General features: G+C 32.6%; 1 protein-coding gene across 1 annotated transcript in view; it reads left to right on the top strand.

Moving 5' to 3' along the window:
* Nucleotides 1-21806, top strand: part of LOC118188276 (isocitrate dehydrogenase [NADP], mitochondrial-like) — a 66454-nt gene that overhangs the window by 37221 nt on the left and 7427 nt on the right. The window contains exons 2-7 of the mRNA XM_085812636.1: nucleotides 3369-3463; nucleotides 9645-9810; nucleotides 10218-10378; nucleotides 13132-13278; nucleotides 13409-13545; nucleotides 13660-13811. Of these exons, the coding sequence (XP_085668762.1) occupies nucleotides 3369-3463; nucleotides 9645-9810; nucleotides 10218-10378; nucleotides 13132-13278; nucleotides 13409-13545; nucleotides 13660-13811 (858 nt within the window). The remainder of the gene's footprint in view (nucleotides 1-3368; nucleotides 3464-9644; nucleotides 9811-10217; nucleotides 10379-13131; nucleotides 13279-13408; nucleotides 13546-13659; nucleotides 13812-21806) is intronic.

The raw sequence follows: 21806 nt of genomic DNA, 5'->3' as shown, positions 1-21806 counted from the left end.
GGAAATTTTGTATTTGGCTTTATTCTGTGTTGTGTGAAACAGTGTTCGTGAATTTTTGGATCCCATGGCCGTAACTAAAGTGAATTCGAAATGGGTATTTATGTATGTATTAATTTAATGTATGTGCTCATTTATATTTTAAGTAGTGTTTTTGAATTTAATTATATTTTAATTAAATGATAGTTATTTTGTGAATTTTATGTTTGTAGGAATTTGGTATACGTTTTAGTTGAAGTAAACGTGCATGGAAATAATTTAAATATCTGACAATAAGTATTTGTAATGGTTGCGGTATGAATTCGTTGGTGACGTGTATAATGTAATAGATGATTTAGAGGTAAAAGTTTTTGGATATTTTATTTATTTTATATGTGGAAATGTTCATATTTGGAAAGGGTAAATACTTTTTCGCGATCAGGTAATTTCATATATGTTCTTTTTACCGGGTTTAAAGATTGAGAAAATTGTCATGTATTTTCGTGAAATTTTTCTAATTTATGAGTAAAAAGCAGTGTACATGGATATAGTGAAGAGTGTGCGCAATGCCATTTTTGTGCAATTCTGGGATGTTTTTTAAAGTAAAAATAAGTCGGCGTGTACATGGTTTATGTGTATGTGTTATTTTGAAAAACGCGTAAGGAGTATGGTATTGTGCACTTTTTCCCAATTTTGCAGTTAATATTTGTCATGATTAAGCAGTTTTGTTAGATAAAATTTCTAGCATAAGTGTAATTCGGCTAGTAGATTGTTGGAAGAAGTGTTCAGTAGATAAAAAGAAAAGAAACATGTCTTTACTTCATGAAGACAAAATGGCGGCGGGAAAAAAAAATAGAGGGTTGCTGTAGGAGAGTTGGTCGCCAAAAAACGCCAAGTTACCATAATGTAAAGATCAACCAAATAATTATATATAAATATTTCCTTCTTAAAAATCAGATGTCAAAAATCATGTTAAGTGAATTTTTTGACTTTCCAGTGCTCAGAAAATATGTACATTGATTAATAGAGAAAATTCTATCTATTAGTTGTGCAGTGTAAGTGCAAAGCTGAATACATCATTAAGTTCTGTGTTGATCAAGTAGCATGTCAAAAATATAAATACTTTCACTTGTGGTTATCAATAAATAATAACCACAAGCTTTCTAAGATACTTTTTAATCTTAGGTACTTTTTAATAATTTATTCCTGTTTCCTTACTGCAGTTAAAATTAGAAATTTTTTTCTTTTTGGAGAACATGTGTAAATGGTTAACTGAGAACTAAATTTCATAACAATTAAAAATTAGCATCATTTTATAATTTTATAGGTTCAAAGAAAGTATTTTATATTTTTGCTTGTGAATGTGAACTGAAGAAGTTTGGTTGTTTAAATAAAAAAAGCTTTCTGAATTCACTAAAAGTATGTGATTTATTTGAAATATCTGTTATATAGAGCAGTGATTTCAAAACTTCTTTACTAGCAAAGATTAAAATTATATTATACATTATACCCCATGTAGTATATTATACAGTCAAAAGTCGTTAATTCGGACACCCATAATCCGGAATGATCTATAATCCAGACCTCAAAGCTAAAAACTTTCTGCGCATGCGCGTAAGACCTTTACGCGCACGCGCATATGCGTGTGTGCAAGTGCAGAATACGTTTTCGCGTGCGCGTTTAACGGACGTATAACGTATAACGGACTATAAGCTAAAATTATACAATTATCTATTTCAGTTAATGTTGATGCTTGCGTTATTCCTTAATCTTCAAATTGGATGCAGCTTATTATTTTTTGCAGACTGTAAGAGCAATTTTATAAAAGTCTTTTGATTATGTCAATTTCCGATTCTGGAGCTCCCAAAGGATCTACAAAACGAAAGTATGTCTCAATGTCCGTCAAACAGAAAGTGGAATTGCTGCAAAAAATGGATAAAGACATGAAGAAAGTGACAGAGAGGTTAGTGAAAACGAAAAAATTTCGATTGACAAGTTAGTCGGTATTCTTGGCACAGCAATTACGGGACTTGAACAGCGGAGCTTTTTAACTGAACAAGAAATTATGTCTGTTTATAGAATTAAAGGGAAAGTATTATCACATAAAACGAAGCAACTTAAACAACTTACGTTGAAAGAAATGTTTAATAAAGTAAACAAATAAATATTAAGGTTCTTTTTTTGTAAATTTTGATACCCTTTAGATCATTATTGTTCTTTATTTCCTAAAATACGGTTTCATATTTTTAATTTTAGAATTTGTGCATGCCATCTTACGAGATTTAAACTGGTGATCTATAATCCGGAAAAATCGATAATCCGGAATCGCCGAAGTCCCGACGAGTCCGGATTAACGACTTTTGACTGTACATAATCATACACTCACAAGTGATCTTGGAGTTTTCCTCTTTGCTGTACTTCCTGGTGGTATACATACCTCACTTTGGAGACCACTGGTCTAGAGGAAGGGTTCCCATATCAGCCTCCTGGGGCTTGATGATAGCCAAATTTGTTCCAGCATTTGGTTGTCAGAATCAAGGTTGCAATGATTACAATATATATATATATATATATATATATATATGTTTTATAAAATTTAGAATTATTTGTTTATTGATATATCTTGTTGTAGTAAAGAAAAAAAATTATGTACAAAATAACAGAAAAATGTACTAAAATTATTTAACACATTTAAAAAAATATTTTTTATGCAATAAATGCAATATTAAAAAGTAAGATGTACAATATAAAGTAAAAGGAAACACAACTAAAAAATTCAAAGAACACAACTCTAAAAACTTTTTAATATCAGTAAGATTAAAAAAGATATCAATACAAAAAGTAATAAAACATCTATTAAACCATCTTTTTTCAAAACTTTTCTTAATATTCTTAGTGTAATAGTTATTAAGTTATTTGTGTGCAATTATTTGTATTATAATTTTCTTATATGCTGTATGTTATAGAGAAGCATGTTAAGAGGTTCAACGAAGAAAGGCATTCTTTTAAAATGAGTTGATGCAAGAAAAGGGTTGGGAATCTCTGGTCCAAAACATAAAAATTTAATGTAGAAACTGTAACGTTTCAATAAAATTGTTTGCATTAGATTTTATCACATTTTTATCATGGTATAACACTGAATCATTTTGCCAACTGTTTGTCATAAAGGTTTATTAATATTATTGTAGCAATAGTGTTGCTCTATATTATTCTGAATATGTGTTTTAATGTTTAAAGAACTGTAACTGTTTTCTTCTGAAATGAAAAAGCTGATCTTTATTAAAGGCAACCATAAGTTTAAAAAAAAAAACAGCTTATTTAATTAGTTAACTTTTAAGTAATTTATAAATTTGTTGTCTTCAAATTTTGAAAATTCATTAATTTGTTTTTAGATGGCACAGACAAACGAATCACTGTGGAGAAGCCAGTTGTTGAATTGGATGGTGATGAAATGACAAGAGTGATCTGGGAAAAAATTAAAGACAAAGTAATTATATTTCTTTTCAATATGTGTAGTGTTTACGTTGAAATAACATGCCAAACAAATATTAATTTAGAAGTCAAACAAAAAAAAATCAGTGTTATATTTGCACATTTTCACAGGACTGGATTCGATGGTTTTACCGAACAATCATCCTCAACTGCGAAAGTGCAAATGAACGAGATAAGATATTGTGAAAAGGTAACGTAAGATAAGAATGGCTGGACAGCAGTTAAGCAACTGGTGCCATCTATTGATGAAACAAGAAAACTAAAACATTATCTCCTTAAAGGCTGAAGGTAAAGGTGGATTGGAATTATATCATCGTTAACTGAAACAGATTTTTTTTTAATGTGGAACCCTTCTAGAAAATCTAATTCATCAGAGGAAGATGCTTGTTGAATAATTTTGGCTGCAGAAAAATGGAAGTGTGATTTTTGGACCAACAGTGCTGGCCAATACAGGACTTCTGTGTTTTTTTTTTTTTTTTTTTTTTTCATAACATATGCCTCATGTTCTTTAATCCGAAATTTGAAGGCTGTCTTAGTTTGACCAATGTAAATTAAACCACACTGACAAAGAATCCTGTAACCAGGAATTCATATCCAGAATGGGGTCCTTAAGTATGGAATTCGGAATTTTATTGATAGGAGAATAAACGACCCAAAAGTTAAATTTCTGTAAAATACATGCAGTTTTATAGCTAATTGATGAAGATAAAGGAATGGCAACAGAATTCTTATAATCTCTTAAAACAAGTGTGTGTAACAAAAGTTAGCTTCAATTTATTCTTTTGTTTTCCGTGCACTTCAGGTTTGCTCCACCAAATTGGCTCCTGATCCAAGAACTGAATTATTTAAATGCAGTAACTAATGACTGGGGCTTAAAAGAATTCTGTTGTCATTCCTTTCTTTCCATCAATTAGTTATAAAATTGCACTTGTTTTACAGAAATTTAACTTTCAGGTCGTTTATTCTCCTATCAATAAAATTCTAAGTTCCATACTTAAGGACCCCATTCCGTATATGAATTCCTGGGATTTACAGGATTCCTTGCTAATGCAGTTTAATTTACATTGATCAAACTAAGAGAGCCTTGAAATTTCACATTTAAGAACATGAGGCATATGTTAGAAAAAAGAAAACACAGAAGTCGTCTGTTGCCCAGCATTGTTGGTTCTAAAATCACACTTTCCATTTTTCTGCAGCCAAAATTATTCAACAAACATCTTCCATTGATGAATTAGATTTTCTAGAAATGTTTCACATTAAAAAAATCTTTGTGTTCTATTTAACGACCCTATTTCCAATCCACCTTTACATTCAGTCTTTAAGGAAATTATGTTTTAATTTTCTTGTTTTAATAGTAGATGGCACCAGTAGCTTAACTCATGACGAGCCATTCTAATGTTATCTTTTCAGTCTATATCTTGTTCATTCACACTTGCTGCTGAGGCTGAGGGTTTTGGTTCAGTAAAACCATCAAAACTAGTCTTGTGAAAATGTGCAACACTGACTTTTGTTGTTTGACTGAATGTGTAGTGTTTTTGGAATTAAATATCTTTGACTCTTTCATAAGTAAATTTCTTATCATTAAATTAAAATGGTATTTTAGACTTAGATTTGTCCAAAAGTTTAATCTTTTAACTGATCAATGAATTATATTCTTAAAGTAGTGTAAAACTCCATTTTGAATGTGAAGTTGTTTTTTATGTATTTCATTTTAGGAAATAAAACAACCTTTCTTTGAATTAAGATGTTCTCTGTTATTTACAAAATTCGTATTGTTGTGGGCTTAAAAGAAATCTCTTTAATAGCAATTCCAGATGAAGACTTTATTCAAATAAAAGAGCTCACAGTAAAGTAAAAAGTAAACAACAGAAATAAGGCAAATTTTATTAATTGTAGGTCATCCGTATCACCTGTAGAATGAATCTCAAAATAGCATTAAAAAATTAAAACAAAGAAAAGCCCAGTATAATTCATGTGTAAGAGCCCAATATAATTCTGAATCAACTTCAGAATATCTATATTTTTAAAATTGTCCATTACTTCTTGAATTTCAAGGAAAATCATTTAGAACGTAAAAAAATATTTTTATGATACAGTCAAATACCGAAAATCCGCTGGCCTGAAATCCGCCAACTCCTGAAATCCACGTTGCCTCTCAAAATATAAACATTCAGTTAACCGCAACATTGAGTACGAAATATCGAAGAAAAAATACTTATTGAATAATGACGCCATAATTACCGAATAATAATGAGTCATAACAGAAATACCAAATTATTGACATCATTTTTTTGCTCTCTAACCTGCATCGAGGTAAAAAAGCAGACAATTCACTCAACTCTTCTTTCAAGTTCACGATTCACTTTGTTGTATTTTCTGAGCTTTGTTATTTCACGAGATTATTTGGTGCTGCCTTCTTTTTTTTATCTGGATATTTTGTGGATAAATTAAGAATATTTTAAATTTCAGTCCTTTTTAATACAATAACAGATAAGAAACGCACTCCTGATTTTACTGCTTGCAACGTTGAAAAACGTAATGTTTCATTGACCGTAATGCAAAAAGTGCAAAATTCTGCAAAAGATGGTAGCAGGTGCTACTCTTCGGTTTATAACAGAATCGTATGGAATTGCAGCACGATTGTGTATGATATACGGAAAAATAAAGAAAAACTGTTGAAATTTTACAGCAACAGTGATTCTAACACCAGAATCCGAAACCAGAAATCTTTGCATGAGGCGAAATCGACAAACTCAATGCTGTGTACATATAATAATACAATGAATAGATAATCAATTTATATATGTAATAATAATTTAACACATATAATAAGTTATTGCAATAATGTATATAATAATTTAATTAAATGTATCTAATACACCTTATTTATTTCGCACTTTTAGTCTGAATATTATGATTTATCTTTTCTGTCCTGAAATCCGCACAACCTCTGGTCCCAAGCTCTGAAGATTTCTGGACTTCTACTGTATTTTCAAAAAATATTGCAAATTTGGCTAAAATAATCAAATGTCACCCAGGCCTTTAACAAAGTTGTATCTAATATGGCTTCTGACTTTCATAATTCATATGCTGATAAATTCAGTATTACAAGATCTACAGCCTATTTCACATAACCACTTAGAAACATAATACATACCCACACCCACAGATTCAGTTTTAAAATAAATGCATGCTAAACCTATTATATTAAAATTGCTGCAACGCACAAAAGTAAATATACAAAAACCAGGATGCTATCAAATGAACAAATGTAATTTTGGTTTTTATAATCCTGATGGTGTCTTTGAAGCTTTTGTAAGCATCAGAAAACTTGGGAGAAAATATGCTTTTTCCTAAAACTAATGTTTCTGGGATTTTTTTTTTTTTAAATCCAGATATCATAGGAATTCCCCTGTCTCTCTTAATATGTACATTAATGTTGCTGTAGCATCTGGTGATCTTTTCTTCCAAAATGGCCATATAACTGAAAAAGTAGGAGTGTCTTGCATAACTAAAAAAATAATTAATTACAATAATACCTAAAAATAAAATTTGTTCAAAAATCTTGATTTTTCCCAAAACAGAGGTGAATTGTCAAAATAAGAGTTATTATGATAAAGGAAAAAACTTTTTATTTATAAATATTTATGCTTTTTAATATCTTCATATTTTTTAAACTTTTTTTGCCTTCATAAGTTGTTTTCTGTTATTTATTTACGAAAGTCAATTTACAAATTAACCGTAGGAATTCTGTTCTTCAATGCTACTTGTGTAATTCCTCAAAGCTTCAGTTTTTATTAAAAGTTACTAAAGTTACTTTATTTTCCTCTCCTTTCTGCCTCCTCTTCTCTTAACTGCAACTTTTCCCGATTTCCTTCTGCCATGTGGTTTCCTCTTCCGAGGTTCGGGCCCGTCCTGAAAAACTGGAACAGCCTTGTCCCTAGTTCTTCAAGTGGCGTGAAAACTGCCCACGTGTTTGCCGTGTTGAAAGTAGTACGTCGGTGACTGTGCCCAAAGGAAAACAGGATGTCCAACGGAACAAACATAGACATGGTATCAAAGAGAAAAATAAGCAAAAACTCAGGACCCCCCAGTCAAAGTTTCAATGCAAGCATGAGTTCAGGACGCCTAGACGACTCAGACGAAATGAACGTTGAAGAAGGATTATCCCTTCCGAAACATTTTTTGCCTTGGAATTCAAAACACCAACACTGCCAAAACAAGCATCCATAATGGGTACATTCAATTCGTGGAATTGCCGGGGTTTTCGTCAAAACCTGGATAACATCAAGGATTTAATAAACATGCATCAACCTGCTTGCCTTGCGCTTCGGGAGACCTTGTTAAAACCAAGCAGGCATGCTAAGATACGGAGATATACCACAGTAAGAAAGGACAGCCCAACTGGGGATCGTGCCTGTGGTGGTGTGGGCCTTCGCCTCCCACAATCACCCATACATTGCTCTCCCTTTGACGACCTCCCTTCAAGCTGTGGTGGTTCAGATTAATTTACACTTTTCAATCTCTGTATGCACCATTTATTTACCCCCACATGAATGAGCATGTTGATCAGCGAGAGTTGGACAGAATAATAGAGTAGCTCCCAGAACCTTTTTTTGCTTTTAGGTGACTTCAGTGCCCATAGTACCTCATGGGGAAGTAGGGACACTAATTCAAGGGGCCGGCAGATCGAACAATAAATGAAAGATAATTCTATTTGTCTCCTTAATAATGGAGAAAATTATGTCTCTTTTACAGACACATGGAATTACATCAGAACAAAGATCTTGTTTAGGTGGCAAGAATTCTGGGATGCCAAACTCTGAACAAATTAAAGCAGGTAAAACCCAATTTGGAGTATTGGGAGTCGAGAGAGAATTGGAAGGAGGATGTACTACTGACTCGCCTACGAATTGGTCATTGCAGACTGACACATCGGTATCTCTTGAAAGGAGATAATGAGCCTATTTGTGGCACTTGCAACATTCCCGTTTCAGTCAATCACATTTTAACCTGCTGTCCTGCTTTTAGTCAGAAATGTGAATTTTATTTTTCTACTCTACGAATGTTAACAGATCTCATTGGAAGAAACCCTCACATTAACCTCGTAAGATTTTTAAAAGACCATATGATTTGAATTACATTTTATCCTGCTCTACCTGTTAGTCATTTCTCCATGCTTTCATCTCATTGGGAAAAAACCCCGCATCAACCTCATAAGATTTTTAAAAGACATCCCTTTTTACCATATGATTTGAAGTTATTTCCCTTTTATCCTGATCTACCTGTTGCTAGAGTGCCTGGACATTTCCAAGTCATTTCTCCATGCCTTCATCAGCATTTCAGGTTCATTTCATCAATTCACTTGATACGGTGTGTTTGTGCATCTTGAACTTTATTCACCATTTGTCTGGCGCATAATAACCCTCGAGGTTTTGTGCCATTAAAAAATCAACCAACCAAGCAACCATAAAAAACCTTTTGTGGCCTTAATTTTCGAAAGCATTTGGTCATGTACCCCTTGAATAAAAAAAAGGGGGGACAGTTCAGAATCTCCCATTCTACTGGGCCGATTGATGAAATTTAACTTGCCTTTTTCATGTCTCGAAAGTGTGGCTTAGGATAGATATTAGATTTGCATATAGCCTTGCCATAACATAGACACAAAAACTGACTCTTTTCCCTCCAAAAGACATATTCAATTTAATCATTTTATGAATAATATCTATATCAGAGGGAAATGAGTTTTTTGAAGGAAGGGTAAGAATCATGAACTTTATGCTAATATTCCTGCTGTAAAATCAACGTATGGTAAAACTGAGAGAGAATGAAAGACAAATGTAATAATTGTAATTAACACTTAATATGTTTCTTCCTTAAACAATTAGAATTATTTTCTTTTGATAGCTGTAGCAATGGTAATCTCTCTTGGTTTTTGATGTATTAATGAATTTTTACTTTTCTTATACAATCCATTTTTTTTTTATTGGATCAGATATAGTGACACAAACTGTCAGTACCATGAAGTTTAGTGTGTGAGCTATTCAATAGCTGGGAAGCCATTCCAAAATGATGTAATATTAATATAAGTATTTAAAGAAATTTTGTGTGTAGAATGTATGTATATTTAATTATTTTATCAAAGTATATTTATTTAAGAATTTTTCTTTCTTTAGTTGATATTTCCTTATCTAAAGCTTGAATGCTTATATTATGACCTTGGACTACCATATAGAGACCAAACAAATGACCAAGTAACATTAGATGCTGCTATGGCTATTAAGAAACACAGTGTCGGTATTAAATGTGCTACAATCACTCCAGATGAAGCTCGAGTTAAAGGTAACACTGTTTCTGTTGTTTATTCTTTAACTTTGGTTGCTATTCACAAATTTCACAATTATCATTAGTTTTATTCTCTTTAAATTGAAACCATTTATTTTAATCAGTATAAAATTTGAAGACGCGTCCTGAATTTTATTTGTGATTATAGGCACATTTAAAGTTAATGATATTCTTTTCATGAAGTTTTGGTCTTGTTGAATTCTGCAGTTTACATATAATGCCTATGTAGTGTCTGTAATGTATTTCAACTTTCTTACAATTTAAGAATACATAAATAATAACCATAAACAATATCGGTTTTCACTTTCTGTTTATCAAATTTCGCTAGTTTGAAGTACCTAAAGTATTTATTGTATCAACATACTATTTTTTATTGTAAATTATATCATTTGTTTTTCTTACAGAGTTTAATTTAAAGAAAATGTGGCCAAGTCCAAATGGAACTGTAAGAAACATTTTGGGTGGCACAGTATTTCGTGAGCCAATAATCTGTAAGTCTATACCTCGACTAGTGCCTGGTTGGTCCAAGCCAATTGTAATTGGAAGGCATGCTCATGGAGATCAAGTTAGTAACCTTTTTCATGTTTATATTTTTAAAAATATGTTTTAATTTCCAGTAAATTGATTGCTCAGTAATTACTTAGTTCATTTTTAATTTCTAGAATAAAATAAATATATTCAGTAGTAACCACATTTTTCCTCTTTAAATTTAAAACAGAAAGACTAAAACTGATACCTCCAAAATTTATGTTACGTAGTCTGCATTTTTGATGTTATAAGACAACATGTGCCACAAATGGTTGTTTGTAGAAAGATTTAAACAAACCTGTAGCCAAATGTAAAATTGCTCAATGCTAGGCAGTTCAGCCCAAGATCAAATCTTGGGCTTGCTAGATGGGTTGGATTAGGTTAGGTTAATTGAATATGGCAGTTGTCTTGTATTCATATTAGACACGAGGAAAACAAAACCATCCCTACATGAATGTGTGTAACATGAATACGAACCAGTTTTCCTTCCTCGGCAATTCCAGTAAGAAACAAACATTTGTCATCAGTTTATTTATGATCTGGTTTTCATAAACACAAAATGTTTCATGGGTTACTTCTTTCTCATAAGCTCTACAGCCTGTTACAGGCCAAGGCTGTCTTTCCAAGTTTCCTCCACCTGACCCCATTTGGCACAATAGCCCTCCATCGAACCTTAAATTCTCTTCGACATCATCTGTCCATCTAGTGGGTGCTCTTCGTCTTATCCCCTCAATTCTCAAAAAGGCTATTTTTTTGGTTGGAAATGCATCATCATATCTAAACACATGGCCCAGCTATCTAATACGAGATGCCTTTACGATTCTCACAATATCAGTTTTATCATGTTTCCTATATTTTCCATGTAGGTTATGATTATAGAGAATCCTCCATATGTCATTTTGTTGTACCCCGGTCCAAAGATCACTCTTTGGATTGTTCTTTCAAAATTTGATATCAGGTACTTCTTTGCTCTGTTAACTATCCAACATTCACTTCCGTAAAGGGCATCAGGCCTTATTAAAGTTTTATATAAATTTAGTTATGTTGATTAGTTTATATAACTGTTTATCTTCAGATAATTTTGGCCAAAACATTTCTTAATGTAGCCCAGCAAAATGAGAGTATATGTCTGGAAGTGATGTTTTCATGTTTTTTTGTATAGGTGTTGAAGGTATAACAAAATTATCAACAGTTTTATTAGATGCAATCGTAAATTTAGTTTTGTCTTCATTAATGATTAGGCTGATCTTCCTTGCTGCATTTTCAAGGGAGACAAATGCCTAGACCACAGCTCTGTGCACTAGTTTTACCTTGTATTTTGTCTTTTATAATTTCTCTTCTGTCTCTTTTTTCATGTTATTCCTAAGACATAACTAACAGTTCCTTTTTTATCCACTTCAAGATTTCAATCTTCTGCTTTTTAAACTTTTTAGTATGACTATAACTGCTTTTAGAAGGCTGAAAGTTACTTCTTATGTGAATTTCAACTTCCCCAACAGTATAATTTGTAAAATATCATTATCATTATTTAAAACATTGCCATTCCTTTCTTCTTCGTCACTAGTTTCTGCAATTTTGGGGGGAACAACAACAATATCAGTTTCATTCTGGTCATTATTAACATTATCATCATCTGTTTCTTCACCAAAAAATCTTTGAAGGATGTAAGATACCTCGTTCTAGGCATTTTTAAACAACCAGAACATCGAAAGGAATGAGTGAAAAAGGAGATTGACTACCCGTTTCATGCTGACGTTGTGTCAGCGCAACACCTGTTTTCCCTTGCTTCCCAACACAAATATAAACATCTGACTGATGTAATGTTCTGATAAACGGTGACCTTGACTAAAAATAAATCACTCATAAAGACGGCGATTCTTTTGTAAAATATTTTCAGCAAAAATATCGGTCAAAAATTTTGCTTAAAGTATGAGATTAATTATTATAAACAAAATGATTGCTGAAGGCAAATATTTTTTTACAGAAATAATCTTCATAATATTCCCTACACGAAATCATCTGCTGGTATAAAATGTCTTAGGTAGTTACATTTATATACGCATTTATTTTGACCACCAGCGGCTAATGGGTTAATCCTTTTATAGTATAAAAAGGTTCTGAAAGATATGTTGAAATTTTTATTTTACATATCACTTTTTAAAATCATCCTTGTGAGGATATTAAATTCCTTCTTCGGGATATTAAATTCCAGCATTGCTTCAAGTAGTTTTTCTCTGTTAATACCGTCATAGGCAGCTTTATTCATGGGTTACTTATTCCAATAAAAAAGAATGAATCATAATGGACACACTATAAAACTTTTCATTGACAGTACATTTAATTAAACTGTGGGTAATAGACAGCATTGGTGCATATATCTTGCAATAGAAAATTGTTTGACTTGTCATTTAATAATAAAAGATTTCATAGATCTTACCATAACTGAAAAACAGCTTTTGATTTGCTCAAGACTGGTTTAATTTTTGATGCATTTGAAACTAATGAAAAAGAATAATTTCAGCCAAAACATTTCTTAATGTAGCCCAGCGAAATGAGAGCATATATCTGGAAGTGAGATATATGTTCACATTCATGCATTTTCATGTTTTTTGTATAGGTATTGAAGGTATAACAAAATTATAGCTCCTCATAAAATTTTCAAAACTAAGTTATCAGTAGAGTTTGTTTCATTTACTGGTATTTCTAAATATTACTTTTTTCAAAGTAAAATATGTATGAATTGTGTGGTGTTTTAAATTGTAATTTAAAAATACTTCATGATTTTTTCAGTACAAGTGCACAGATCTTGTAATAGAAAAACCTGGCAGAGTTGAAATTTTATATACACCCCATGATGGAAGTGGCGCAAAGAAAGTTGAGGTCTTTAATTTTCAAGAATCCGGAGGAGTGACAATGGGAATGTATAATACAGATGATGTAAGTTGTATGTTATGTGTTATGTTACAATTAGTGTACAGATAGAAACATTAAGGTATTTTAAATTCTAAAAAAATTTGTTTAGTTTTATATGTATTTTAAAGATGATTTTATATTTTATTCTGTGCAGTCAATCAAAGGATTTGCTAAAAGCTGTTTTGAATATGCTACCATGAAGAAATGGCCCTTGTACCTGAGCACAAAAAATACTATTCTCAAAAGTTATGATGGCAGATTTAAAGATATTTTCCAAGAAATATATGACAGGTATCTTTGTTATGTTGTATTATCTAACTTACTGTTCTGATATTATTAATGTATGAATAGCTTTGAAATGAATGAAACTGTAAATGAATTTTATTTAATGATATGGAATTTTAGGGATTACAAGAGTAAATTCGAGAGCCTTGGAATCTGGTATGAACATAGGCTAATTGATGATATGGTTGCTCAAGCTTTGAAATCATCAGGTGGTTTTGTTTGGGCCTGTAAAAATTATGATGGTGATGTGCAGTCGGATGTCGTTGCTCAAGGTTAGTAAACAATGCATACATTATGAGATATGAATTATACATTTATTGGAGTAAATTTTAAGAACCATGTTTTCATAAATAATTTATAATATAGTGTCCTCCATTTAATAAACTCAGTTGCTTGTTGTGTTAGCATTTCCAGAAACCAAAATGAATATATACCAATCAATAGAAAAATTGCAATTAAACTCATCTCTGCCGCTTAATAAAACTCGAACTGGTAAAGTCTGATCCGGGGGGGGGGGACTGAGGCTGATAAAAGATGTGGCGAAAGCTTAACATGTTTCACTGCAGCTGGTTCATTAAATAATTCACACAACACATTAAGTGTGCTTCTCTCACTTTTATTTAATTAAACTAACTCTACATGCAAAATAAAGGAGTCATTGTGCCATGGCTTTCACAAACACAGTATTCTATCAACCACTAATCTTATCATAGATCAATTATTTAACTTCTTGTGGAAGCGGACTCATAATTCAGCTATGAAATATTATACGCTGCTCGCAATATTCACATGAGCAGAAGTTAGGGCCAGCGTAATTAGAACCAAGACCAAGTGTAATTAGATTGGATTAGTTCCTGTCAGACACTGTTTGAAAATTTTTGTCCAGAGTGGAGATGGGAGAGACAGAATATTGTTATGATTAATAAAAGAGTTTTCCTAGAGGCATTGGAAACAAGTTTTGATTATAAATTAATGAATGTTTCCCAGGATTAAAGAGTAGGTTCTAAAGTGAACATTGATTCCCTTTCTTGAATATTTAGCTGAGATCGGATGGATGTGCCTAACACACATTAAGTTTGCAAGGTATTCTCTGAAAATATTATGAAATGCATACATTATGTATCTTTGATTGGAAAAGGATAGTAGCTGTTGTAGGCTGAAGGAAAAAGAAAAGAAAGCATTGATTATGTCTATAATAACCACGAAGTGACAGGTCAACTTGACAGAACAAAAGTGCAATCTTCCTGCTGGAATTTTGTATTTGATTAAATCACTGGAACAGACATTTTTTATTTGTTGTGCACGTGACTCTTAACATGACTTGGAAATCCCTAAATGAAATGAATTAAGCCTGAAACAAAACAAAACAAACAAACAAACAAAAAAAAAAAAAAAAAAAAAAAAAAAAAGAAAGAAAGAAAAGGATAAATAACTGAAACATTGATACATTTGGTCAAGGAAGCCAAAGAGAAGAAACTTTGCATGGGATTTTTCAAACAGCATTAATGCAGTTTACTTAAAAAAAGAAATAAAATTGATGACAAAGTAGGTGACAGGAGGATGTAGAATTTGCTAAAATACTAGGAGAAAATTTTGTTCCAACTGATGGACGCCTGCAAATGGAAAGAGAGAAATAACACTTTTTTGGAAAAGAATCAAGGGGCAGACCATTATTCGGCTGATAAATGAATAAAAGACGTTTTACATGGGTTTCCAAAAGAATGCAAGCCGCATCAAATTTATAATGCAGATGAAACTGGTCTGTTTTACAAAGCATTATTGGAGTACTCATTAATGTTCAAATGTAAAACGGTAAGCTGGTTTTAAAAAATTTAAAGAAAAGCTACTCTGCTATCAATGTGCAATATGGGTGTAACAATTAAAAAGACTTGAAGTGGTTATTGAAAAGAGTGGAAAGCATCAATGCTTAAAAGGAGTCAAGAATTTGCCTTTAACTTGACATTATAACAAGAACTCATGAATGACAAGCATCATTTTTACTGATTTCCTTTTTCAAATGGGACAGAGAATTGAAAAACAAAACAAAATAAAAAAAAAGCTTTACTGTTGTGTAACTGTGCTGGACATCCCTCTGATATCGGTCTGAAAAACATTATAAAATAGTGTTTCTTTCTGCAAATACTGTAATTTCTGGAAGAAAGGCCGCATCAGCGTAAACGCCGCACTCGAGAAAAATGGCGGGAAAGAAATTAAAATTACACAGAAACGCGGCAATAGATTAAATTGCTCGTGACATTGTCGTGGGCCGTACAGATGCAAAAAGTCAACCTAAGTCCTGATATATGACATACCAGTTAAGAAAAATGCATGAAATGAAACCATAACTCAAAAATAAATTAAAGGTAAGAAATGTATAGCTTCTGTGCCGTTTAGAGACATTTTCAAAAATTTTCCGCTCCCTAATTAAAAACTATCCAACAAGTACTTGTAGCCTAACTGATGGGATCTGTATTTGGCAGAATGCCAAGAAAAATCCATTCATGCTGAAGGGGAAATACATCAGAGTTCGTTATTGTGAGGCAGGTGGAGTCGTGTCCGCCTTTGAAAACAATTGCAGAAAAGGCAGGGGTGGAAAGAGGATGGGTCCTGGAAGATTCATCGAATGGCAGAGGAAAGAGACTATTCAAACTGATGAGAATGTTATTGTTCTGAGATCTCGTTTAGGGTGAATAAGGCATGTAGGTCCGTTCAAGGGAAAGAACGTAAACAAAATAACGTTCGCAAAAAGCAACTGAGTGATCTTTTGTGTGGGAACAGCACCAATCTATGCACAATGACAAGGCCATCCAAACTATGTACAATGATCATCATAGGAAATATTTTATTTTTAGTGCACCTAAATGCCACATGGGTAGAAACGCCGCCCCCACTGAAAATTTAAGTTTTAAACACGTAAATGCCGCAGCGTTTCTTCCAGAAATTATGGTACTACTTTTATCATTCAGCCATTAGACAAGTATTATAAAAGCTTTCAAATGTAATTACAGAAAAGGTGTCATTAAAAAAATTAATAAAATAAAATTGAACCTTGTGAAAATAAATGAGGTAATTAAGACTATCTTTGCTAGAGGCTATGCATATTATAGTCCACTCATGGAAAGCAGTCACAGTTAGAAATTGCTTTAGAAAATGTGGTTTTTATTTAGAAGAAGCCACTGAGCATCTGCAAACTATTCCTAATATTTCAGACATCAGTTAGGAAAATTATGAAGATTTATTTTTAGAATATATTGCAAGACAGCACATGAAAAACCAGATAACCATGTTATAGAAAATGTTAAAAAGACCTTTCAGAAACTGACAGTGAAAGTGACTACATGCCAACCTCAGCTGATTCGAGAAAAGCACTGCAAACTCCAAGAAGAACTGTTGAATTAAAAGTGGAGATAGAAAAGTTACCAACAGTTTTACAAACTTGAAAATGCAGTTCAGAGACTCTCGATGAACAATGCGAAACAATAGGATTAGAACAGTTCTTTATAAAAGTTTAAAGTTCTATTAGGTACATAGTTATGAATTTTTTTATAAACTAAATTAATAAATAATAAATTCCAAGTTTCATTAATAATTTAATTTTAGCATTAATTTGTAACTAATAATTTAGGTATTCATATTTAGATTAATTTTTAATTACTGTCTTACTAAACAGATTAAACTCATCAGCTTAAATATGCTTGGAATGAAAGTGATATTAATATTAATAAGTGGCGGGACTGTATAAAAAATTTTTTTTACAAACTTTTTTCTAAATGTCATGGTGGTTACAAAATTTACCAAATATCAAAAGCCACTTTTAATTTTTTAATTTTCATTATTTTCAAAATGCAAGTACCTTGGCCATTGATGATTCATTATGGGCATTCATGCATGCTTTTTTTATGTGGGGGGATATTTCTTTTATGGGAAGTGAAACATTAGATTTTCTCAACTTCATTTAAAAATTAAATTATCTCTAAATACAGATTCATGTTTTTCATTCATAATAGATGTTTGCCTAATGTAAAATACTCCCACTAGCGGCTGAGCGGTAAAGTCGCTGAACACTGGTAGTTCGGTCCGAGGTTCGAATCCCGCGAACGGGCTGGCTGCATGGGTGTTTTCGTGGTTTTCCCCATGTGTAACGTGTATACGAGCCAGTTTCCCTTAGAAAGTCCTCCACGAAAGGCATCCCTCCTCTTAGGCAGATAGCCCTTGTGTGCTTTGCCATAATTAAATATACCACACCTAATGTAAAATACATTTTTTTTATAGTTTAGACTCTTGTGAAATAGTATACTGCAAGATTAATCCTTGTATGACTAGACCTTAAATTTATCTCTTTATAGCCAGTGTATATGGATAGACATAACAAAAGTTATGTTCTTGTATAGTTTGCATGATGAGATGCTTACTTCCTATAAATAGCCCTGGAGCTCAGTACATTTTTATGGAGTTGGTGCTCAGTACATTTTTATCAACAGCACGGTTACAGCCGAAAACATCGCAAATAAATAAAGTGGTAAAAAATAAAGTATCTACAAATCATCGCATGACGATAACATCGCAGACATTCTTTTTTCAGGCATGCTTTAATAAGTGTAAATGGATATTCCCGTAATGATTTGTGAGCGCAAGATGGAAAGAAGGATAATTTTTACTTTCAGACTTTTTATTAATTAATAAATTTTTGCTGAGAAAATAAAAAGGAAACTTAAGCATAAAAAATTAATGCAACTTATAGCACTTAATAGAGTTTTAAACCGACATAGTTAACTAACAAAGGCCATTAATAAATCATTTTTGTAAAGTTTTTACTGGTAATATTTCATGAAAAGTATAATCTATAAGTTAAATTTAATTTTCTATGCTTAAGTTTCCTTCTTACGTTTTCAGCAAAAATTTATTAGTTAATAAAATATGTGAAAGTAAAATTTATCCTTCTTTACACCTTGCGCTCACAAATCATTATGGGAATATCCATTTACAATTATTAAAGCCTGAAAAAAGCAGGTCTGCGATGTTATCGTCCTGCGATGATTTGTTGATACATTATTTTTTATCGCGATATTTCGACGACGATGTTTTTAACCTGCGATGTTTTTTAACCGCTTTATTTTCTACGACGATGTTTTGTACCACGATGTTTTAGAACTGCGATGTTTTCTCCCACGATGTTTTGTAGCACGACGTTTTCACCTTGCGTTGTTTTCTCCGCGACGTTTTCGTCCATGATGTTTTTGCCGTGATGTTATCGGCGGACACCGAACAGCACAGACCTTAGGTCTATGATTTTCTTGAAACAAAGAATATTCACCAGATTAGGTCTGTATCTTAGCAACTTTATGAATGACATTAGGCTTTGTCTCGCAAATTGAATTGCCCATATTAACATGCCCTTTTAGTGTTTTTTTTTGGGGGGGAGAGCTGGATCTACTAAATTGTGTTTAATTTTCCCCCCCAAATCTCCATGCTACAGGAATATAAAATTTTGCTTTTGCTTTGGATTGCTAAATTGATCCGTGCTATAGGAAGTATGTTTGCTGCCACAGAAAGGGACTTTTTTTTATTTGCCGTACACCACTCGAGCAATGTATATTCCTATACCAGTCCACTGATTTTCCCGACTGTTTTACATTTTTTACTTTGCAGTCTTTCTAGTAGATGTCTCTAGTAGTGTAGGAAAGATTGAATTGTAAAATCAGTTCTAGGATAGGTTGTACCGCATTTCATTAGGCGAAGAAATTCAACGAGTTTTTTTGCATATGTTCAGCGTATTAACTTTTGCAAATAGTATTTCTTTGGAATTTTGTCTTGAAATAAATGACAATTCTTGAAATAAAATCTCCAATGTCTTGAAATAAAAGAATGATGGATGACAGTAAATGGCTCATAACAAATTAATGATTCTGGTAGCCCTGAAAGTTCTTTATCAGAATTCTCCAGATGATTGATGATGAGGAAACGGAAAAGTACAAATGATCTAACTCAGGTTCGGAACTTTTGTGAAATGGACACTAGTACTCCTCCTCCACCATCATGATTTCCTTTCACAGCAAATTCACTTATTTCACATTTATCTCCTGTAATGTGTTCTTTCTAGTTTTGCAGTTTCGTCAGAAAAAAAAAAAAGCCAACTTTAAGTAAAAATGTCTTAATTTTGCCGTAAATAAAAATCATCTTAAATGAATAAATACAATGCTTGTAACCGTTTTGACTGCCGATTTGAATTCATACAATCAATTAGAATGCAGAATTGTTTATGTAAAAAAGATGCTTATTTTTGGTCACAATATGGCAGGAAAATGAAGCAGTTAAGTGGTTAATGAGCATAATTTGTTTCCAATTCTTACTTGTAATGCAAAATATTCATTAAGCAAACTAATGTTTTTCATAGAAATTGATGTAAAATAGGTCAATGTGTTCCATTTCAAACAAAATACTGAAACGAATTTGTAATAATTTATTATTAATTATAGATCCTTTTTCACAGGAAAGTTGTCTAAAGACATTTGTTTTTGCCTACGCTTGAGAATTTAATGAAAATGAGACACAGCATTATTGTTGAATAATTTGTAACACGTATAACTACTGTTTTATTACGGTGATGTAAGAATTTCCCATGCTTCCACCATCTCTCTTATTTCACTTTGAAGGTTGAGGCTGTTACCTCTTCCCTTAAAGAAATCTTCCCCACAACTTAACTTCAGATTCATAAACTCTTCAATGGTCAACTCTTGGCTGTACTTTCTACTAGCTCATCAGTGTCATTATTATTCATCTCTGGGCCCATAATTTTGGTTAGAAACACAATCTCATCGATTACAGGCTCCACAGGCACTTACTGAAACCCTTTGAAGTATGTTCGACAATTCATTGCAAAAATAAGGGTTCTCTCACCCCTTGTTGATCATCTTGAGGCAGGCAGCAATGTGAAAGTGGTCTTATCAAAGGTTTTCTTGAGATTGTTTCCTTCAGTTACCTCAAATTAATGCTAAGAAATCACATTAGTGTGGAGTTTTTTAAAATTTGCGATGACCTACTGGTCCATAGGCTGAAGTAAAGGAGAGGTGTTAGAAGGCACTACCTTAATCTCTATGAATTAAAATTCTTCAAGGTCATCTTTTAAGCCTGGAGTATGTGCAGGAGCATTATCCAAAATAAGCAAGGTGCAGAATGGCAAATTCATCTCGAGTAGTCCCCCCCCCCGTTGGAACAAACACTTCATTGATCTAATCTGTAAAAATGTAACTGCCCACCATGCTTTGTTGTTAGACCTTCATATGTCATTTAACATTTTCTTTTGGACTTTACTTCATAAAGACTTGTAGATTGTCTGAATGGTAAATATGCAGTAGTTTAACTTTCAAATTGGCACTTGCATTTGCACAAAACAGTACCCCAAGAGTCGTTTGTTGGCTTGTGTCCCACCAATGTCTTCTTCTCTGCTAAATAGTAATATAAGTTTGCTTTGGCCCTTTTTTCCAGAGGAAACCCGTCTTATCACAATTTAAAAACTTGCTGCGGTACATAACACTTAGAATTTACAAGTTTCTTGAATGTGCCAACAAAGTTCTTCGCTGCCTTTATGCTGCTTAGCTTGCTGCTGCTCTGTGCCTCACTATGTTGTGGATACCAGTTCTTCTCTTAAACTTTTTGAACCACACATGGCTTGTTTTAAATGCTTCTTCTTTATCTGTTGATATTCCTTGCATCTTCTTAATAAACTTGGCAAAAATTAGTTTCTTTTCACAAATTATTTTTTCATTAATAGTGTTACCTTGCATTTGTTTCTCATTGATCTGTGTGAGAAGCACTCTTTCAGTATCATCGAGGATAAGTGGATATTCTTTTGACATCCTTTGAAGTGTCTAACTCCTTAATCTTATTCTTGTCTTTGAGGATAGTACAAATCGTTGTTGTAGGCCAATTATATGTGCATACCAAGTTAACCACGCTCACACTTTGTTCTTGCTTCTTATTTGGCATCTGACTTCTGTGGTGGTTTTTTCTTCTCTTACCCCATCTTTTTCTGTCATTTTCTGTGGGCGTGAATTTGTAAGCATGCTTAAAAATTGTACTAAGAAATACACAACGTATCCGAATACAACTTTCACAAATGACTTTCAGATGGTAGCTAAATGAACGCTGATAGCCGAAATGAATGCAGGATCTTGCATGTGACATCATGAAGTCTCCATGTCATTCATTCTGAGAAACATTAAGAACTCATTAAAGGTTTTGCTCGTTATGCAAATAACGTATTATGG

The sequence above is a fragment of the Stegodyphus dumicola genome, chromosome 3, assembly GCF_044657685.1.
Source record: "Stegodyphus dumicola isolate Sdum_Otavi_A_Nest chromosome 3, ASM4465768v1".
Lineage (NCBI taxonomy): Eukaryota > Metazoa > Arthropoda > Arachnida > Araneae > Eresidae > Stegodyphus > Stegodyphus dumicola.
The sequence above is the reverse complement of the archived record's forward strand: the minus strand, read 5'-3'. Positions and strand labels throughout refer to the sequence as shown.